The 23473-nt window shown below is 40.5% G+C and overlaps 1 protein-coding gene across 6 annotated transcripts in view; it reads right to left on the minus strand.

Moving 5' to 3' along the window:
• Nucleotides 1-768: 768 nt before the first annotated feature.
• CLTRN (collectrin, amino acid transport regulator) overlaps nucleotides 769-23473 on the minus strand; it is a 128708-nt gene continuing 106003 nt past the window's right edge. For all 6 annotated transcript variants that reach the window (XM_072956757.1, XM_031671197.2, XM_072956756.1 and 3 more), the window contains 3 exons: nucleotides 17657-17770; nucleotides 13216-13410; nucleotides 769-1538 (listed from right to left, as the gene is read on the minus strand). In XM_072956757.1, the coding sequence (XP_072812858.1) occupies nucleotides 1382-1538; nucleotides 13216-13410; nucleotides 17657-17770 (466 nt within the window). In that variant the 3' untranslated portion in view covers nucleotides 769-1381. The remainder of the gene's footprint in view (nucleotides 1539-13215; nucleotides 13411-17656; nucleotides 17771-23473) is intronic.

The following is a 23473-nucleotide window of genomic DNA, read 5'->3' on the forward strand; positions in this document are numbered from 1 at the left end:
AGCAATTTCTAGAGGCTGCTCACAGTTTCTTCCATGTAGGCTTTCTCAGCATGGCCACTTAAGCCAGCAAGGAGAGTCTCTAGAACAAGTCTGCTAGCAAGACAGACTCAGACATAATATAAGCTAATCATAGGAGTGACACCTTTGCTGTATTCTGTTCATTAGAAGCAAGTCACAGGTCCCCTCACTCAAGGAGGGGGAATGATATGAAGGCGTGAACATCAGGAGATGGCAGACACCTTAGAGTCTGTCTGCCACACTTGCCTTCCTCACTTCTTACAGGTGTATCTCCTGAGATCACGCCCCCATAAACCTTGTGTATGCAATGACTCATCTTAGAGTTTGTATTCACTGGAGGCAGGGAAGGGAGTGAGAGACTACTGCTGTAACACCAACTATGGGTGATGGCACTGGGAGAGTGAGCAGCAAATTTTCTTTCTGTTAATAAATGTATAATATTTATTATCAGCAGTTAAAATGACACACGGCCTAACTGGAAGTAAAATCACATCTAAAAACTACAAGGTGTCTTCAAGCAAGGATACATACAACAAAAAGAATTCATTTCTAGGGCTGAAGAGCAGGTTAAAGACAACATAAAAAAAAATTAGGCCTAGTATGTTCCGCAGTGTCAAAATAAATCTCAGACCACAATCAGTCACTTAATCAAAAAGAGATGTTTAGTACTTTATTAAATTAGCATAGATTGTACTTTTACAAATTGTGGAAATAATCAATGAATAGAGCTGCCCTATTAGAGACTGGTAGTCAGAAAATACATATAAGCAACTGTCGTTATGATAATAGGATCAAATTCCACATTGTGTGTCAACACTCCCATTTTTATCCATCTCATTTACAGTAATTACTTGTTGTTCTTGCTTATCTAGTCATATACAAAGTGATGTAAGTGATATTCAAAAAGGGCCCATTGTCCATGATTTATATACTGTATTACAGGCATTATCCACTGGAAAAAATTTTCTTAGGTCTTCAAAATGTGAGATTATATATATATATGTGTGTGTGTGTGTGTGTGTGTGTGTGTGTGTGTGTGTGTGTGTACTGGTCTGACCTTATTTCTGGAGATGCTTAAATACTAATGCACTTTAACACCAATAACTACAAACACTACATGACTACACTTACACACTCTGTTGTCAGAGAAATATTTCAGAACATTTTGAATGGTCAACCACTTATGATTTCAATGGTCTTCATGGGTATAATTCATTGCCTTTCAATTTCATGCCCATTTAAAATTTCTTACAAAAGAAGAATGGTGAAACAAAATATATAATCTGCCTTTGATAAATTGTGATGTTCAGCAGTTGCACAGAAACAAGTGTTGAGTTTCATGGGGAAGCAAAACAGCAGCCCTTCAGAGAGGGGTGAGCCGCTCATCCTCTGTCATAAAGGCATCATTGATGTGTCCTCCCTTCATGTCCAGGGGATCACAGGGGATGCCATTTTCAACTGTGATTGTGTTTTCACACTTATCTTCAGTGTCTTCCATCTCAGACGGTCCTTCATTCTTCCTGAATGCACATAAAGAGAATGATTGGCATCTAGGAAGAGAAAGCATGGTCTTCTGTACAAGCATGGAGATCAAGAAGGGGAAGAGAAACCGTAGAATAATGGAAAAATTGATGATGTGTATTTTAAAATAAATTTCAAAGATCATAAAGAGCTGATGAGGTAAAAAAAGACGCTATCAAGATTAGAAGTCTGCATGGATTATATATATATGTATATATACACACACACACATATCAGAACAAGTGGTTTTATTTGGAATAGTAGAATATATATGAATATGTATATGAACAAATGCTTGTATACAAACACACATACACATGTACAGGCATGTACATTCACACACACAAACTGCGTGACAGAATGTGAAGAAAATGTATAACTTGGCAAGTTAAAGACATAACTCTAGGAGAACAATTTAAGAAAAACTGAATTTTAAAAAGTAATAAATTCCTCTTATAATATTTGCAAGTTAATGATCTGCAAATGTTGAATAAAAATCAGATTTAAATGAGATATCAAGAAGTAAATCCATATTACTTTGTAGAAAGGACATAACCACTATAAATTGTAGACAGCACTGTTGACTCTACTCATTACAGAACAGCTGCATTCATCTGTGAGTCAGGTTTTTGGAACTCAGAACACATTTTACTAATTACATTACAACTCATAGCTATAATTCCAGGTCATTCCAAAACACTCTATATAACAGGATACATTTTTAAGTTACTTATTCTCAGACCCTTTGTAGACCCTGCTACCCAACACAAGTGATAACCAGGTCGTTAATATTTCCTTGAAGTATGGAAAGTTGTAGCCTTGAATTTAAAGAGTGTTCCTGTCTTTTGTGAAAGACCAAGACACTGAGCCAATTATGCTTGATTTCATAGAGGTGGGGGAGAAAAGAGATGTGGGTACCTCTAGGCAGCCAGGGGGAAGAAGAATTTCCCTGAGGATTATCACAAGTTAGATGTTGGGGCACCATGGAGGCATGATGTTAGGCATGAGGCTCCCAGACTTGTCAAAGATTCTCTTGTCCCAGAAATCTGTGGAAACCCCAAAGAGGCAGACCTGAATGGATCACATGGCTGGGATGGTGGACATTGCTGTGGTGACCAGGATGGACTCCCATCATTATGAAAGTCCCTTAGAGCCTTAGTGAGTCTCTAGTGGGTGAGGAGGTGGTGAAGATGCTCTATTGATGATTAAGGTAGTTTCCTATTAGTCCTACATGAGAATCCATTTTAAAGTCTTTAAAGAATATGGTGGAAGAAGGGAGAGCGAAAAGACAGCTCTTGTTTACAAAAGAATGACAACTAATATAGAAGCTGTAACAGAAAAAGAAAAGCACCATATAATAATTGATTCTAAGGAGGCTCATCAATGGATACTAAACCCTTCAGTGAGATGATTAGGGAACAGGATATTCACAGGGTCTCGATGTAACACCCTTATAAGCAATGTACATATCATAAAGAGACATTTGTATTTTGAAAAGGGAGAAATTTGGTGAACATCACTAACAATGAGACAAATTGGCAAGTGCCTCCAAATGTGATGTACCAAGAATAAATATATATATATATATACACACACACACACACACACACATATATATATATATGTATATATATATACACACACACACATATGGGTAGATAGATAGATAATTTTTTTAATAAAATTCTGTGTTCTGTGTCCCTGCCTCACTCCATCACCAACTCTTTTTGATCTGAATCTCTCAGGAGGAACTAATCAGACAAATCCAAATTAAAAGATATTTTGTAAAACAGCTGAACTGGACTCAGCATAGAGTAGCCACTCAACTAATGGGCTTAGAGTTGGATGGACACACATATGAGTGGCTGGCTAGCTAGTTAGACAGACAGATAAATGGCTGGATCAATGAATGTAGATCAATGATTGTTTGGCTGGATGATAAATCAATAGGTCGATAAATGGATGGGTGGATGGATGGATGAATGGATGGTAGTTAAGAGATGGAACAAACAAATGGATGGATGGATGGATGGACTTATGCTTTGGGCAAAGTTACTCAGACAGGAGTCCAAGGTTGATTTTGAATGGGGTCCACCACAAGAGAAAGAGGGAAGGAAGGAAGGAAAAGAGGAAATACACACACATGATATTTCTTGTATCTCTAGATATTTTTTTCAAATGAATGGAGGAAAATACTCATTTTCATACCTTAGGAATTAGGAGTTAGAGTAGATTTTTCTCGGGTTTACTGATGATTTATTAGATACTTTCAAATAGGTGGAGCTCATAAAGAAAAGTAAAATAGCGTTGCAATACTGTAGAGCTCACTGTCATCACTTGAAAGTATTTTGTCATTATACATGCCACTGTCAAATGTCAAAATGTGTCACTACAGGCCCAATGCCAGCAGTGGAAGTTGGGGGCTGTAGTCCCAGAGACCTGGGTAAGAACAGGTTGCTGTGTTTTCCCTTCCTCAGGGTGAAGACACTGCACTGTCCATTCCAAGCATAAGTGACCAGCAATCAGTGCTGGTTGGGGTGGCATGATGGGTCCTCCAGCCAGGTGAAATCACCTACCAGAGGACTAGAATATTTTGGTCCCTCCTCCTGTAGACAGGGATATCATCACTTTCCATGTCCTCCAGAAAGCAAAGGCAATTGACATTCTATAACCATCAAACACATCACTTCCATTCATAGTATCCAACATTCATTTAGTAACTATGTTTTGAGTGCCTACTGTGTGTTGGAAGAGACACAGTTCTTGCTCTAAAGTGAAAAGAAAGGGCTCAGTAAAAAAGAAAAAGGCCAAATTTCACTCATCCTCCCTCCCTCATTTTGATGGGTTATAAAAGAGAGAAGATATTTCAGTAGGAATAACACCCTAGTGACAAATGTATATTTATAAATTATCATCAAAAATGCCTAGCTCATGCAATTTCTCCCAAAATCATTCCTCATCAGGTTTGTAGTGAGTAATAAATAGCTTTCAATTTTTTATTGAAATATAGTCAGTTTATAATGTGACAATTTCTGCTATACAGCATAATGTTTCAGTTATACATGTACATACATATATTCATTTTCATATTCTTTTTCATTATAGGTTACTACAAGATATTGAATACAGTTCCCTATGCCATACAGAAGAAACTTGTTATTTACCCGTTTTTGTGAGGAAGCCTCTTGTATTTCTGAAGTAAGAGATATTCTGCCAAAGTTCAGTAGGTATTTTGTGTGAATTGTTTCATCTGTGGGTGTAATTTTTGGTGTACTTGTGGGAGAGGATGAGCTATGCATCCTTCTACTCCGCCATCTTGGCAATCCATTCTTATCAGATTTTAAACAGTCAAGTTCTACCCTGAAATTTGTGTATGTAAGTATGAAATTCATATTATAAAAATCTTAGTAGATGGAGCATCCTGAGGTAGGTGGAAATGCAATGGTAGTCTTAGAAATAATGGTTGCCAGTGTTCATCTGCCAGTTTCCTCAGTTAAAAAATATTTTTATGGTGTTAGAAGAAAAATCGCTGAGAGCTGGATGCTTGGCAGATCATGGCAAGAAATCTTGCCTCCCCGTCCCCAACCACAAAGGAAAAATAATCCACTGGGCATCACAAAGGAATGGGGAAGAACTAAAAAGGGAGCTGCAAATGGACGAAGACAAGGTTCTCTTCTTTAGAAGGATTTCTCAACCAAAATGATTCTGAATGAAATCGCTGTGGAAATTTATCAATCTGAGCTGTGTTTAAGGCAAATTAGGTACATATTATTCTTTTGTGACCTTAGATCCAGTTGTTCAGAGTCTTGGCATTGCTGGGCTTCACAAACTGCAGTGTCACTAATTTGTGGGCTGGTGGACGTGATAAGAAGCTCAAAGGTTATCTAACAGTAATACAGCCCTTTGTCACATTTCGTAGTGTGTCCTGTAATAAACTGTTTCACTGCCTGCGCATTGCTGTAAGAATAATAAAACTTAATTATCTTTTAGGATCATTCTGACTCAATGTTCTGCTAAAAACATGAATTCTTTCTACTGAAGAATAAAATTGAGTGCTAATGACTTCTGCTGTTCCTGCAATGTCAGGTGATTCAGGAAGAGTATTAAAAAGAAAAACAAACCCATGACTCAAACACCTGAAACTAGCTCTTAGGAGCCTTTAGAGTGGGTATTTCTCCTAAGTCCAGAGAGAAGAGGGGCAAAAGAGGGGACAGAAAAAGTAAAGGCACACCTTGGAGATAATGCAGGTTTGGTTCCAAATGACCACAATAAAGCCAGCCAGATGAATGTTTTGGATTCCCAGTGCATATAAAAGTTACATTTATACTGTATTGTAGTCTATTAAATGTGCAATAGCATGATGTCTAAAAAATTGTACATATCTTAATTTCAAAATACTTTAGAGCTAAAAAATGCTAACCATTGTCTGAGTCTTCAGCAAGTCGTAATCTTTTTGCTGGTGGAGGGTCTTGCCTCAATGCTGATGGCTGCTGACTGATCAGGGTGGTGGCTGCTGAAGGCTGAGGTGGCTGTGGCAATTCCTTAAAATAAAACAAGAGTGAAGCTTGCAGCTTCAGTTGACTCTTCCTTTTCTGACTGATTTCTCTGTAGCATGCAATGCTGTTTGATAGCATTTTACCTCCAGTAGAACTTCTTTCAAAATTGGAGTCAGTCCTCTCAAACTCTGCTGCTGCTTTATTAACTAAGTTTATGTTATATTCTAAATCCCTTGTTGTCATTTCAACTATCTTTACAGCACCTTCACCAGGAGTAGACTCCTTCTCAAGAAACCACCTTTTTGGCTCATTCATAAGAAGCAACTCATCATCTGTTAAAGTTTTATCATGACAGGGCAGCAATTCAGTCATATATTTAGGCTCCATTTCTAGTTCTCTTGCAATTTCTACCACATCTCCAGTTACTTCCTCGACTGACACCTTAAACCCCTCAAAGTCATCCCTGAGGGTTAGAATTCATTTCTTCAAAACTCCTATGTATGTTGATATTTGGACCTCTTCCCATGAATCGTGAATGATCTTAATGGCATCTAGAATGCTGAATCCTTTCCAGAAGGTTTTCAATTTACTTTGCCTGGATCCATCAGAGGAATCACTTTTCAGGGCAGCTACAGTCTTACAAAATGTATTTCTTAAATAATAAGACTTGGAGTTGCTCCTTGATCCATGAGCTGCAGAACAGATGTTGTGGTAGCAGGCCTGAAAGCAACAACAATCCTGTTGTCCAGCCCCATCAGAGCCGAGGTGACCAGGTGCATTGTCAACGAGCAGTAATATTTTGAAAGGAGTCTTTTCTCCTGAGTAGGAGGTCTCAACAATGGCCTTAAAATATCCAGTGAGCCATGTAAACAGATGTGCTGTCATCCAGGCTTTGTTGTTCCATTTATAGAGCACACACAAAGTAGATTTATCATAATTTTTAAGGGCCCTAGGATTTTCAGAATGGTAAGTGAGGACTGGCTACAACCTAAAGTCACCAGCTGCAGTGGCCCCTAACAAGAGAGTCAGACTGTCCTTTGAAGCTTTGAGGCCAGGCACTGCCTTCTCCTCTCTAGCTATGGAATTCCTAGATGCATCTTCTTCCAATAGAAGGCTGTTTCATCTACCTTGAAAATCTGCTGTTTAGTGTAGCCACCTTCATGAATGATCTGAGCTAGATCTCCTGGATAACTTCCTGCAGCTTCTACATCAGCACTTGCTGCTTCATGCTGCACTTTCATATTATGGAGATGGTTTCTTTCCTCAAACCTCATGAACCAAACTCTGGTAGCTTCAAACTTTTCTTTTGCAGCTTCCTCACCTTTCTTAGTCTTCATAGGATTGGAGAAAGTTAGGGCCTTGCTCTGGATTAGGCTTCGGCTTAAGGGAATGTTGTGGCTGGTTTGATCTTCCATCCAGACTACTAAAACTTTCTCCACATCAGCAATAAAGCTGTTTCGCTTTCTTATCATTTGTGTGTTCACTGGAGTAGCACTTTTTATTTCCTTCAAGAACTTTTCCCTTGCTTTCAAAACTTGGCTAACTGGTGCAAGAGGCCTAGCTGTCAGCTTATCTTGGCTTTCAACATGCCTTCCTCATTAAGCTTAGTCATCTCTAGCTTTTGATTTAAAGTGAGAGACTTCTGACATTTCCTTTCACTTGAACACTTGGAGGTCATTGTAGGGTTATTAATTGGCCTGATTTCAATATTATTGTGTCTCAGGGAATAGGGAGGCCTCAGGAGAAGGAGAAGATGGAGAACAGTGGAGCAGTCAGAATACACAACACTCAGCATTATATGGGCATGGTCTGTGGAGCCCCAAAATAATTCCAATAGCAAGGTCAACAACAATTGATCACCAACAGTAACATCACTGATCACAGATCACCATTACAAATATAATAATAATGAAAGTGTTTGAAATATTGCAAGAATTACCAAAATGTGACACAGAGACACAAAGTGAGCAAATGCTGTTAGAAAAATGGTGCCAATAGACTGGTCTGATGCAGGGTTGGAACAAACCTTTAATTTGGGTTTGCCAAAGACAAAGTAGTAGCAGCTAAAAGCAGAAAGAGTATTTCTATCTCCTTTCAAACAAGATAGGGCTGAAAAGCCAAGGCCCAAGAACAGCCAGAAAAGCAACCAAGGACAAATATGATTTTAATTATTGGGGAATTGGGACTGTCATCATAATCAGTATGGATGATTCCTGAGGAAAATAGCAGTGTTGCTGGAATAATTTCAGTAGGCACTACAGCACAGTGAGACTGGTGGGCTTTGGCATCAAGCCCATCTGGTTTAAATACTGGGACCCCTACTTTCTAACCATATGACTGCTTGTAGGCAGATCACTTTTTATCAGCCCTGTGATAGCAAAACCAACAGAAACCAGTACCTATTACATGGCAGAAGCCAGACTAAGTGTACACATCATCTCATCTAATTCCTATTGCAAACACTATACAGATTTTATTATTATCCCTGTTTTTCAAATGAAGGAGCTGAGATTCAAATATGTGGAGCAACTTGTCTTTCAGAATGGGACAAGACTGGTGAAAGGAGCGGACCCAGATAGAACTCTATTTAATCTCCCCAGGCTTCACTCAAAACACATGTTAGATTGCTTATTGAGTGTGTACATTTAAGAACAGCAAAGTAAAACAATTATTAGCTCTAATAGTTCTGATTTTATTTACAATTCTATTTTCAAGACTATTTGTTCATTTAAGACTTTATAAGAATGTAAAATTTCAGTATATGAAAATGTTGGCTGAGTCGCAGCGCCTTGTGTGAAAAGATGTATAGAAATCCAAATGCCCTTCTGTTACTATTGACTTTATGGGAATAGAAATATAACCAGAAATAAACCAAGTGAATTTACTAGTGACTCTGTTCAACTGTGAGGATTAGCTAGGGTTCTGGGTCCTGAGTCCTTGACCTCGCTTTGTTACCAACTATAAGATTATAATCTCCTTGTAGACAAGGACCATCCATGTTATCTATGTACGTCTCTTCCACAGTATGGAAGAGATGGTTCTATATAGTTCTATATCTCCTATCACAGAACGGATAGTCAATAAAGGAATAAGATATTTTTATCTCTCTGGGCCTTGGCTTCTGGAGAGATGGATTTATATCATTGTTAAGGACCCTAACATTATAACAATCTGCTTATGTATGGGATTCATGAATTAATCCTACCATATACATGAAAGTCTGAAATTGTGCTGTGACTCTCCTTTTATAGCACAAAGTGCCAGGTTATATAGAATTAGCACTTTGTAACTGCTTTTTGATGGTGGTGCTATAGTATTTTACATTGATAGAACACCTTCCAGTGCATAAAGCACTTGTGTGTATTCTCTAATCTTGTCTTCCCATCATCCTAACTATTTAAGAAAATATTATCCTCATTATCCATATGTCACCAGATCAAGGCCATTCAGCTAATAAATGCCAGGGCCTGAGACTGGAACCCGAAACTGAGAGTACTGATCCAGTGCTCTTTCAACTAAAACACACCTCACATCAGCAACTTCATGATCATTACCATTATCACATTACCCTCACCATCACAATCATCATTGTCACCATCATCATCTACCATCACCAGTGCCATTATCACCACCATCATTATCATCATCACCAGCATCATAAAGCTAACCAGAGAACTGAAATATCTACTTCCAGGCTACAGCTAGACACAGATTTAGTACAAACATCATTGTGAAGTATATGCAGCTCATCTTCGTTGCCTTCCCACCTATTCAACTCCCTAATTGTTGCCCAAAGGTTAAAAAAAAAAACTTTCCCAACTTTTTTCCTTCAACAAATCTCTCATTTCCACAAACTCCTATTCTCAGTAGATGGTAACAGAGAGGTAATCTCCTCAAATTATCTCACGAAAAGGTGGCAGCTGTAATAGAGTCCTGAAACTGGCTAGTACAGGTTTACAAGAGGTGACTGTTAAATATTCAGAAATTCCAGACTTCATAAGAAGTCGGCAAATGCTACAAATCAGGTATTTTTTTTAGAGAGCTGGTTAGCTAGCTTACTGCTATTATAGTAACCAGCAGACCTAAGAAGATCATTTGCCTTTTAAGATAGGTGTTCGTTAACTAATAAAATCCCAAGAAATGAGCCATTGAACTGGAAAATTTTCTACAGTCTGGTGGGAACATCTGGATGGAAAAGAGATCCTTTTCTAGTATCCCTTAATCACAGAAATAGGTTAACTTCATCTTGAATGATAACAGTTACTGTTTATTTAGTGCATATTATATCCTGGGTACTTTATACATATTTACCTCACCCAATCCCCATGGAAGCTCCATGAGGCATTATCTCCTTATTACAGGTGGAGAAACAGACCCATGGAAATTAGATGACTCAACCAAAATCATTCAGCTAAAGGGTATAGTTAGTATTTGAGTTCAACTAGTTTGGGCCCCAATGACTGCACACTTTCCACCCAGTGGTTCTGAATAATCAATGCAAAGCTGTATTGACACACCTCACAGAATTGTTAAAGCTCAATAGTAAGTTTAAATACGCATATATCTTAAATGACACTGGCACTCTTCTTCGTAGAGGCAGAATGGTAATTTAGATGACACTGTATTCCCTCCTTGTCTTCTAGGTTTAAGATTTTGTCACAGAAATTATGTCCATTTATTATCTAATGTGTGGATTGAATTCTTGAGCAAATCTTTGTCTTCCTTAATACTAAAGGCTTTGAGGGGTAACTCCCATCTTTCCTACAATTAGAAAAGGCTTTCATCACAATTATCAGGGCTCTCCCACTCCAACTGCACTCTCTCCTCACCTTTGGAGCAATACTTTACCCAAGAGAAACCCACCACAGATTGTATCAGACGTAAAACACAACAAATCAATTTATCTTCAGAGGGTTATCATAACTGTCCTGACTGTATTTGCTAATTATTGATGCTGTCCAGGTTTACACAGGAGATCTGTCCATCTGCTTTCCTAGTTTGAACACGAAATAAATTTGTGAAGGCAAGGTTGTGACAACAGCCTCACTTCTCCCAGGCAACAGATTATGATGCTACACACCCAATTATTATATTACTGCAGAATCTACTCAGAAGGAAAGAGATAGCTGATCCCAGTGCAAACTAGCTGAAAGACCAACAAGTGGCAGGATAATAAAATACTAGTAACAGCTAACACTTATTGAGCGCTCACTGTGCACCAGGCACTACTGTAAGCACGCTACCGCATTAACTCTTTTGATTCCACCAAATGAATTATTTCTAATGTACCCCATTGTCACTCTAGCAAAGTTATTTATGCACAGACAGTAAAGAAAAATTTAACCAACTTAACTCGAGCACCACAAACCATATTCTGTTGAGCTTGGTTTCCCTGACTCATTGCTTGTGCTTCCTGATATCCACAGTTAATGGATTATGCACAGGAGCAGAGTCTAGGCAATAAATACTTTGAATTTAAGCAGTCTATCTCCAGAGTCCATTCTTCTAACTCCTACACTATATCTCACTAGTGAGGAAACTGGCAACCAAGGAGATGAGGTGAATTCACAAAGGTTACAACTGTTAGAAACCACAGAATCATAGCATTTCAGGATACTTAAAGATATTAAATAAAGGTATTCAAATACTGCAAGAGACTATTTCTTAATGGATACAAATGAACAATTTGTATCAAGTCTCTTAGTATTATTTGTCATGCCAAGATCAACAAAATCAAGCAAGAAGGGGGAGGGTATAACTCAATGGTAGAGAGCATGCTTAGCTTGTGCAAAGTCCTGGGTTCAATCCCGGGTACGTCCATTAAAAAATTTTAAATAAATAAATAAACAGACCTAATTACCCCCCTCTCCAAAAAAGCTTAAAAAATAAAAAAAAGAAAATTAAGCAACTACAACTTGATCTTAATCTTTTGAGTTTAATTTAGGAACTAGACATAAATCATATTTATTCCATAGCACTTCAGTTACTATTTGTGAAAAAAATTGCAAAGCCCCAAATTTAAAATGATTACCTTCTGCTAGCAATCAGGGTGAAACATATGGAAACTAGAAAAGCTCAGGAGAAACACGTACGTGAATACATACTTGGCCAAACATAACCCGCACATCCTGTGTGGGCACCCATCTTTCAGAAAACCAATTCATGTTCTTGTGATTCCCACTTACCAGAAAGGAAGGTTTAGAAGCATCAAAATGTCTACTAAAGAGTTGAAGACCCTCTCCACTTCATCTCTGGATCAGAGGTACTTGCAAACAAAAGTATTTTCTCCTTTCACTGTACTGAGAAATCTTGCCTCTTCTCTACCTTAGTAACTCTCCCACTGGTAGGAAATTCTCTCTTGAAGTAATATCAACAATTTAGACAGCAAAGTTTGCACGTGCCCCAGAATCCAGGCAAATGAACTTCAGGAACGGGAATCTATATGTAAATAGTTAAATTGGAAGCTCTCAAACTAAGTGAATTAGAATAGCCTAGATATTCATTCAAATGCATCTCCTCCAATTGTACACCAACTATACTTCAATTTTAAAAAATGCATCTCCTTCAGATAGTTGACATTAGTGGGTCTGTGGTAGGGAAAAGGAACCTACATTTTAAACAAGTGTTCCAGGTGATTTTGATGAAGGGAGTTGATTCAAAGGCCACGGGTCTATATAAAATCATAGGCACTAGAGGGATTACCGTCTATCAAGGGGTGGGAAGTATAAAACACCACAAAAGTACATGGCACAAGATGGCAGCTGCAGACATTGGAAGAGGCAGGCCAAGGTGGGGAGGCATGAAAAGGCCTGTGGAACTACTGGCATCTGGAGGTGGATAACTACCAAAGATCAACTCTGCCTACCCAGAAAGTCTGCTTAGCTCTCTATATCCAGCTTACAAAATCATAACACAAATATTAAAATCAACTCTAGAAATGAAATATTCACATGGTGTAGAATAGAAACAAAGACAGTAATGGAAGGAGTCACAGTTAAATAAGGAACAATGAACTCCAGAAAGTCTATTAAAACAAGAGCATAAGAAATATTTTGAAAATCACCAATTTTTTTAGGTTCAGATAAGGGTTTATCTTCAGCTAAGGGAAAATCCTCTCATTTTTCCAAGTCATAGGGCAAAAGGAAAATGCTCTTTAAATCACTCCCTTTAGATATCTTACCTTCTATGTTGCTGGATTCCTGATAAAATCAATAGCATGGTTGCAACTATGACAATGCAAAATATCACACCAAATATAATAATCCAGATGGGCACAGGTGGGTCAGTAGGTGGTGCAAGAGTGGAAGGAATTCTTAAAAATTCCAGAGTCTGGTCATTCAAAAAGAAGGCATTGTTGATCCGGTTCCTATTCATTCTAAAACACAATGATGGTTAAAAACAAGTTAGAAGAAACATTAGAAACAGAAGGTATAGCCTTATTTCTCCATGATTATAACTATCTCTATAAACAGGACATCCCCCTAGCATGAGACTTCAGGTTAAAAAGGCAGTTTGATGAGGGCAGTCATGCTGTGGTTTTCTTTTCATACGCTGCACTGCCGGCTGCCAGAGAGATGCCTGTCTAGGCACTGCTGCCCCCAACTGTTGTGCATATCCTAGAAGTAACCCAAAGTCCTGAGTTGTGAGCTCTGCCCACCATGTTTTATTTTCTGACGGGTAGCATGTAGATTAAAATGACCGAGTTCTATTTAAGGTGGCTTACATAAATACCAACAGCTCAAAAAGATAAAGTAATATGTAAAAAGTGGGTGATAAACATGAGAAGAAAAGAAAACCAGGGGCAGAAAAGAAAACTTGAAGTCAGGATCAGCTGCAAATCCATCGATTTGATCTTTTTTTTCCATTCAATTCAACAAACATTTGCTGAAAACTTACTAAGCACCAGATACTGTGCTAGGTGCTGGAGATACAAAGTGAAATAAAAATACCCAAGGAGCTCACAGTCTAGAAGAAAGGCCAATCAGTCCCTCCACAATCACAGTGCAGCAGAAACAGTTCTATGAAAGAGCCAACTAGGGGCACAGTGGGAGCACAGCAGAAGGGTGAGTATATCACAGTAAGAAGTCAGGGCTGCTTTCCTAAGAAGGCAACTTTTGAGCTGTGTTTTGAAGGACAAGCAGGAATTCTTTAGACCAGACTGTATAGAGAACACAGGAATTGGAGACATGGCATAGTATGATTTGTTCTGTAAACTGCAAGTAGTTCCATATGACTAAAGTAAATGATGCTTTAGGAGTCGAAAAGTCTAGAAAAATATGAAGGTAAATGCGTTACTTTTCCTGGGGAAAATCTGCACTTTTGGTGGTGGTGACAGTTAGGGAGAGGGTGGTAGCAAAAACTTATTTGACTGAAATGAAATAAGTGATTTCTAATTGGAATTTGCAAATTTGGTGAGAGGATTTCTTGGAGATACTGTATGGCCTTTACTGAATTCACACTAGACTAGCTGAGTTCATCTAGAGCAGCACTGAAAAACAGAATATAATATGAGCCTCACGTGTGACTTAAAATTTTCTAGCAGCTCCATTTCTTTAAAAAGTAAAAAGAAACAGGTAAAATTAATTTTAATAATATATTTTTGCCCAATATATATCCAAGAAAGTATAATTTCAACATGTAATCAGTACTGAGTTGGTTCACATTTTATTTTGTGCTAAGTCCTTGAAATTCTTTACACTTAGAGCATATCTAATCTTGGACTAGATACATTTCAAGTGCTTGAGAGCTACATGTGGCTGGTGACTATGGTATAAGACAGCACAGGTCTTGAACCTAAGAGTAATAGCTTGACAATCTCTGGAGAGCAGAAGGGTAGCAGGAAAGACCTTCTTTAGCAAATGAACATCTATGGGGAGGCATGATTATTCATGAATGTGAAGGAGAATTCCAGCCAGAAAATCTACAGCAGGGGATAATTTTAACACAATTTTTAACAAACCACAGAGTGTTTTCCTTTTTCATAACTTAATATTGATAATGTGGCAACACAAACCTTGCTACAAAATAATGAACCCCACTACCAAGGTATAATTCAGAGTGAAATGCAAAGTTGCTCTGCATTCTTATTCTGTCTACCTGGTTGGTTAGCACTCAGGCTAATTAAAAGTTCTAGTTCAGTACAAACTATATCTCCAACCACTGCTGAAATCCCCAATAGGTGTCAATCACCATGGTTATCTTCCAGCCAAGATTGGCCTTGAATAAGGTCAAGTCTTCACAGTAAATCTAAAACAGACATCTTAGAACTGGTCTGTCATCCCTTCACTTAATTCCATAAGTGTGGATATTCTAGTAGAGGGGAAAAAAAATCACTGGATGTGGTAGCAGTATCCCTGGGTTCAAGCCCTCACTATTTTTCTAGCATGGTGACCTTAGCAAATCAATTCATTTCCCTGAGCCTCATTTATAAACCAGGGATAATAATAATTACTCAAAAATGATTACTGTTGATACTAAATGCCACAAATGCATCAGAACATGCCTTGTGAACTAGAAAGTATTATGCAAACATTAGGTGGGATGAGTATTATTTTGTCCAACCACATAGATTCTTCAGCCTTGAAATTCTTATTGCCTGCCCTCTAGGTACCATCTCCTTTCTTTCCACTCAATCCTTCCCTCGTGGTACTGTTTCCTCTATTTTCATACACTCCTGATGAGCCCTATCTATTCCCTGATATAAATTATCATTCTATTAGCCATCCTTGCCACCTAAATAGCTCCTCCTCCCAGAGTCTTTGAAACAGACATTTTGTTGTGAACATATTCATCTACATCCTCCACCTTCATCCCAAATACTTACTCCTCCTCCTCACATTAGCTGAAGCCTGGTTTAACCAGAGTGCCTTCATTTACCTTGTAACCGTCTCAGGTCACAGAGCTTGAATAAAATCCCCTTTCTCATAAAATACAATATTCCTAATTCTTGCTCCCTAAGTGGTGAGTCTTAACGGTATTCTCAGTGGCAGAAGTGCAGAAACAATTTAGTTAAAACCGTCTTGTTAAAGCAGTATAAATTATTTACCATTGGTCTAGATCCTCAATGGCTTTGCTTCAGCAAGAAACATAGATGATTGTTCGCACAAAATCATTGGGTATTTGATTAAATACTTGTTATCTTAAATGTTAATATTTTACAAAGAGCAAGAGTTCTTTCACTAGATATTTCTCTTTGGTAAAGAGTTTAATACGCATTTCAGTAACTTGTAAACCCTTTGTAAGGAGAGTTGCTTTGTTTCACTCTTTCCTTTTCAGGAAATAGTTTATTTTGTGAACTCGTTCTTCCTATATACCTTTGCCCAACACCAATCATGTGTGGGATTCAAAGTTTTGACACAAATAAAGTACACATTAAATAAAAACAAATTGCATCCTCTGCTTCTGAGAAGTAAAGAATACATTTCACTTTTGAAAGTTTGTTACAACCCCAAGGAGAGGAGGAGGGGAACTGTCAGGAAAAAATGTGTAAAACTTGAAATGGGCGAAAAATATCACTGAGTGCCCAGCAAGCTGACTTTTCTGGACAATTTCCACCTTTATCTTTGAGTTATTTTGCAAATGTATAGGTTGTAGAAAACTGATATAATGTAAATGATTCTTGTCCACAGAAAATTAAGGAGAATTATGTCTGGTGAAACACTGCCTGATGGATAGCCTGGGGCATCTCTTCCTAAATGAACATCACCATTCCTCAATTCCTATATTTGTGTGCTTCCTTGAAGTCTCCTTTGAACCGGTTTTAAACTCTTACTAGTTCCCTCATGAATTAATGAGATAATAAAATCTTTGATAGCATTTATTTTTAATTTGTTTGAGAGTCATGATTTTCCTTTTTCACCCAAAAAGTATCTTTTAAAGGTAAAGACTGTACAGTGACTAAAGAAGGCAAGACCTTAGAGACCCAAAAAATGTGAATATTTTTCTTGATTTTTAAATAAAAGTCAAAGATATGAGTTGTCCCTCAAAATGCCTTACATTTAATCTTCTTAACAACTCTGAGAGAAAAATACCATAATTATTCCTGTTTTATAGATGATAAGAGGAAGCAAAAGGAGGGGAAGTAACTTTTCTATATTCAAATAGTGAGCAAGAGGCGAAGCCAGAATTAAAAACCTAAGCATTCAGACTTGAGACTGCATGTGGTGAACCATCACACAATAGTGCCGTACAAGGTGTTCTTGTCAGAGAAGACAGTACTAAACATTCTTGGTTAATATTTAAACCAGGGCTTCTCAACCACAACACTGACATTCGGGGTCGAATAGCTGTTTGTTGTGAGGTGCTGTCCTGGGCAGAGTGGGATGTGAACTGCATTCCTAACTTCTGCCTACTCAATGTTGGTGGCCTCCCTACCCCCACCCCCAAGAACTATACAACAAAAATGTCTCCAGGCGTTGCCAAATGTCCCCTTGGAGGTCAAAGTGCCCCTGGAGGAGAACCAGTGATCAACACTAATTCCTATTACAAACCCACAAAAATGAAATCTTTGACATCTTAATATATAAATCACTGTGAAGCAGAGAGAATTCCTCAGAAGCTAAGAGAACAGCTGAATTAATCAAGTTGATTCACCAGTACAAGGCATATTCAGCAGTGATTACCTTATAGCTGACTGTATCTCCACAGCAGGAAGGGTGTGAGTTTTTGAAGGATCTGTAACCACAAACCAGAATGACACCCGCTGGGTTACATTGCAAAGTAGGACGTGGGAAATCCTGCAGATGATAAGAAGAAAAAAAATGCATTATAAGCAAATATGAAACTGCATTAGATATTCCACTCTAACGTTATTACAATCTTAAGAGGTGTCTTAGTTACAAATGAAATCATTTCTACCATTATGAAAAAATTAAGAAGAAAATAATACAGAAAATTTCCTTTATTTCAAAATCATACGCTGAGGGATCATTCCTTAAATAAGGAATCCACAAAAAAGACAAAAAGAGAATGACTCAGAAAGTGTTAGGTATCTCACTGTCCATCACCTGTGAGCTGATGGCATCCCCACTTCCTCAACATTTGGGTACCTCTGATAAAGAAACCTTTTGTGTCTCTGCATCAAGATCTTTTTAGTGTCCTCCTCATTCAGCCATCCACCTCTCAGAACCAGACAAATCTGTTGCTTCCTCTGTTTGCCAGACTTTCTGCCCCTCTCCCACTCCAGGATTGAAGCTGGTTCAGTAACAGACCTCCAACCCAAAGTGCTATAATCATTTACCAGCAGGCTTTCAACACTGTTTTTGTGGTTACCTGCTTCCAACTGTAACTGGAAATGTGACTCATTCTATTCTATATACCTGGATCACAAGTAGATATGACAAAAAAGGAATGGCATTAGTGTTCAGATAGAGAAAATCTGTATATGAATGTATGAAGGTAGAAAACTATAGGAGAGTTCACATTAAACCAAAGATGTCAGGGCTAAAACATAAATCCTGACTGCCTTTCACCATGTCCTTAAGAGCAAAATTGCAGTAAGTGACATTAGCAACCATTCTAGAAGAATAAAACACACATCCCCTTTACCAATACAAGTAAATTTGCTCTTTTTCCTTAAAGGAGCATTCAAGTGCATTATGCTCATTTTTACAATCATGAAAGAGAGGGCCCATCTGTGAATTTTCTGTAATTTTCAGACCTGGTAGAAAGTATTCTATTTTCTCCCTTTCACGTCACATGCAAAGTCAAGGCACTCCTAGGCCCCTGGGCCCAGACCAAGCGCGCGCGGAAGTGGGAAGCTGGAGGTTCCCCGCCTCAGGTAGCAGGGGCGCCCGCGAGGCCCGGATGCCCTCGGGGCGCTGCATCTCCGCGCGCAGGACCCCGTGCCCAGATGGCCTCGCGGAGCCGACGCCCTGTGCGCGGGGCTTACCGCCGAAGCCAACCGTCGCCCTCGCCCTGTGCGCTTCGCGTCTAAGACTCCGAGGACGTGCGGAAGCCGAAGCCCCTCGAAGGCCCCGCCGCCACCGCCGCCGCCGCCCCGCGATCATGGGCATCTACCTGAGCAGCTACCTGGGCACAGCCAAGGCCACGCAGCCGCTCCCCGCCCGGGAGCGCCGGCCCCCGCGGCCCAGGCCCGCCCTCAGCACCAGCCGCCTGCCGGGCGCGGATCACGGCCCCATCGTGTGCATCCGCCTGGTCCTGAGCGACAGCTCGCTCCCTGCCGCCCCGCCCCGCCGCCGCGACCACGACGCGGCCCGCCAGGCCGTGCTGCCCGCGGCCTGGAGGCGCTTTCCCAGCGGGCCGCCCCTCCGCACCGCCGTGGGGCTGGATCTTCTCGGCCGTCGCAGGAGTTACCCGTGGGCCGCCCGGAACCCCCGCCGCAGCCGGAGCCTGGTGACCGTCCAAATCGCCCCGCCTCAGCGCAGAGGGAGCATCTACTGCTGTCCCCCCGCCCAGGAGCAGCCCGACCCCTGCGCCAAGGAGACCGTGCTGAGGGCCCTCAGCCAGTGCAAGAAAGGGAAAAGGAAGTTCGACGGGCCGCTCTGGTTTGAGAGCCCCGACCTCAAGAGCAGCAGTCAGAGCCCGGAGCGCAGGCTGTCGGCCTTCCAGCCCGTGTGGAGAGATGGCATCGTCCGGTCCTTTGTGCCCAAGACTGGGCCTCTGAGAAGCTCCAGCTCCCAGTGCAACCGCGACCGAGAGGAGGACACCGACTCGGGCCTGACTACCCCCGGCCCCCTCGGCCCCACCCCCACCCCGGCCCATCTCCCCTAGGCAGGACCCCCAAGCCCAGAGCCACCTCTCCCACCCTGCAGAGCCCGCATTCAGGAAGCACCGCTGAGATCCAACCCTTTGCCTCCTCCTGCCCACGCGCCCCTCCTGCCTACTCCCCAGAACACCCTTCTCGGGAAGGGATGCTCTCCCTTACTGCCCAGTTTAGAGTTTAAAGGTTGTTCTTACTTTAAGTAATAAAAATTGTTTTATTAGCCTAGAGATTGTCATTGTCTTTCTTTCGAAGGTTCAAATAGTAGGATTTGGTCCACACCGTGGTTTCTCCACCCTGGCACAGCAGGGGCCAGGTAATTGTTTGTTACGTGCTGCCTTCTGCATTGTAGGGTTTTAGCAGAATCCCGGGTTTCTATGCTCTGGGTGCCAGTAGACACCCACATGGTGACCATAAAACACATTTCCAGTCATTGCCAGATATTGGGAGGGAGGGGGGCTGGGGAGGTGCAGAATGACACTGGTGCAGAACCACTGAAGGACAGTGCCCTCTACTGGCAGAAACAGTCAAGCTTGGTCTTCCAAAATGTGCGGTTTTCAAAGTCAGATGAACAAAACAAGGTGGTGTGTGCTTGGCAAAAACACTTCCCCCGTTTCGTAGAAAGCTGTTGGCTGTGAACGACTCATGTTTTTGGCCTTATCAATAACCAGACAAGACAGATTTTTTAAAATGAGCTACTCATTTTACCTCTTCAGCTTGGCGAAAAGTAAAAACTTAAATCATATCAAGTGCTGGTAAAGATGCAGAGAATTGGGTTTCTAGGCTGTGCCGTGGGTGTTAATGGGCTCGGCTCTTTGGGAACAGCATCTGGAAGTGTTTGCTAGAACAGAGTGTGGCTGTCACAAACACACACTCACACACACACATACACACACAACACACGCACCGATTGCTGAGGATGTTCTTGATAACACCCTTTGTCAGAGCAGAGGACTGGAACAAACCTAATGTCCACCAGCAGGGGAAGGGATAAAGTAAATGAGGTATGTGCTATCCAGGGTAAACTGATCCACAGATTAAAGGAAAGACAGAGCCCGGGGTTTCTCTACAATTAGCTTTGGGCCAGATAATTCCACGTCGGGGATGCCCTGGGCACTGAGGGATGTTGAGCAGCAAACCCGGCCTCTACTGACTAGACAGCATCAGGGCCACCTCCGGGAAGCGATGATCAAAAAGTCTCCAGCCGTTTTCAAATAACCTCTGAAGGACAAAAACCACCCCCGGGGGGAAACTACTCATCTAGAGTTACACTTTTTCTTTTATAAAAGGGCAAATCTCAAAACTACACTGTTGAATGAAGAAGATGGGAAGGGGCATATTACGGATAGCACAAGGCATGTATAGAAATTAGGCAAATACAAAGTGACACTGCTGGCATAACAGAGGAAGCCAGAAACCAGGTAAGAGGTCATCTGAATGCTTCGCCTGTATTGTTCTTTCCATCAAAAGCCTCTCTAAATGCTGTTCAAACATGAATTTCATGGCACCCCTCTTTAGAGACTCAGAGAATAAGCTGCAAACAAAGCAAAGTCCCTTCCCCCTCCCTTGGAGCATGCTTTCTGAGGGGGCGGAGACAGAAGGTCAATACCTAAATAAACAAATACACACACTGGCAGGTGGGGAGATGCTCTAGGAAGGAAAACAGAGCTGGAGGACGGATGCACACAACTCCATCAACACACTGCGACCCCAAATGCTTTCCTCTCCCCATCACCATGGAACTCCGCTGTCCCTTACTACGAATTCAAGTTCTTCACTCTGTTTCCATTGGGTGGCAACTCACACTTCACCGTGGCACCTTGGCAAATAAAATGAAAATATTTTACCCACTTAGAAATAAAGAGTTCCAAAGTATTAAAATTGCTGCTGAACATACTCAACCCAACATTTCAATAGAGACAGTTACTGTTGGATATAACAAGCCCTAGACTAAAACTCTAAAAATCAAGCTTCTGTTTTGAAGTCTACTACCTACCACTTGCTAGACTTGAGACAAGGCATCTCACTCTACATGAGTTACTAGAAAGGGCTTAATGTGTCAGTGAGGGTACTGTTGGCATTATGAGTAGGAAAGTCCTTGTTACGTGGGACTCTCCTGAGCTTAGCATCACGTGATTATCTCTCATCGCCTCCCTGTAAATGCCACAGCACCCTCAGTCAGAGATATAACCCCACAACACACTACATTTCTATATGCTACCTGCACATGCTATGGGCATGAGGTCAGTACCATACACAGGTGAGGCACACTTAGAAACGTCTTCAAAAGTGTCAAGGTCATGAACAACAGGCAGAGCAGGGTCATCAAAAACAAAGGAAGTTGCAGAAACTGTCACAGACTGGATCAGACTAAAATGGAGTAGGTTTTGGAGCAGAAAAAGGACATAGGTTTTTAAAAAGGAGATCAAAAAGTTCCATAGTTTAATAGTACTGAACCAATGTTAACCTCTTAATTTCGATGTATCGATCATGGTTATTTAACAGAACGGCATTAGGAAGCAGGTGATGGGTCTAGAGTAGAGTTTCGCAGCTTCAGCATGATTACCATTTTAGGCTGGATAACCCTGGCTTGTGGGAGGTTTTCTATTCTTCTGTAGCAAGTGTAGCAGCCTCCCTAGCTTCCACACACTAGATGCCAATAGTACATCCCACTGTGAAAGCCAAAATGCGTCCCGACATGTCCACATATCCTCGGGGGCAGTGGGAGGACAAAACCCCTGCAGGTCGACGACCGCTGGCACACAGAATCTCTCTGTGTTATCTCTGCAATTCTTTTGTAAATGCATATGTATATAGTATATATATTTCAGATTTATACGAACACACACACACATACACAGAAATACAGGAGCAAAGCAGTTATTTTTAAAGTTTCCTGGACATAACAAAATGCTCTATAAGAAAACAAACAACCGAATCCAAAAACAGGCAGAAGACCTAAACAAGCAATTATCCAACAAAGACATACAAGTGGCCGGTAGGCACATGAAAAAATGCTCAGTATTGCTAATGATCAGAGAAATGCAAATCAAAACTACAATGAGGTATCACTTCACACCGGTCAGAACGGCCATCATTCAAAAGTCCACAAATGATAAATGTTGGAGAGGGTGTGGAGAAAGGGAGCCCTCCTGCACTGCTGGTGGGAATGTGGCTTGGTGTAGCCATTATGGGAAACAGTATGGAGATTCCTCAAAACACTAAAAATAGATCTACCATATGATCCAGCAATCCTATTCCTGGGCGTATACCCAGGAGAAACTCTAATTCAAAAAGACACATGCACCCCAATGCTCATAGCAGCACTGTATACAATAGTCAAGACATGGAAACAGCCTAAGTGTCCATCAACAGATGACTGGATAAAGAAGTTGTGGTATATTTATACAATGGAATACTATTCAGCCATAAAAAGAATAAAATGCCATTTGCAGCAACATGGATGGTCCTAGAGATCATCATCATTCTAAGTGAAGTAAGCCAGAAAGAGGAAGGAAAATACCACATGAGATCACTCATATGTGGAATCTAAAGAAAGAAAAAAAAGGACACTAGTGAGCTCATCTACAAAACAGGAAAACAGACTTGCAGACATAGTAAACAATCTTATGGTTACTGGGGAAAGGGGGTAGGAAGGGATAAATTAGGGAGTTTGAGATCTGCAAATGTTAACCATTATATATAAAAATAGATTAAA

The sequence above is a fragment of the Vicugna pacos genome, chromosome X, assembly GCF_048564905.1.
Source record: "Vicugna pacos chromosome X, VicPac4, whole genome shotgun sequence".
In the NCBI taxonomy this organism is placed as follows: domain Eukaryota; kingdom Metazoa; phylum Chordata; class Mammalia; order Artiodactyla; family Camelidae; genus Vicugna; species Vicugna pacos.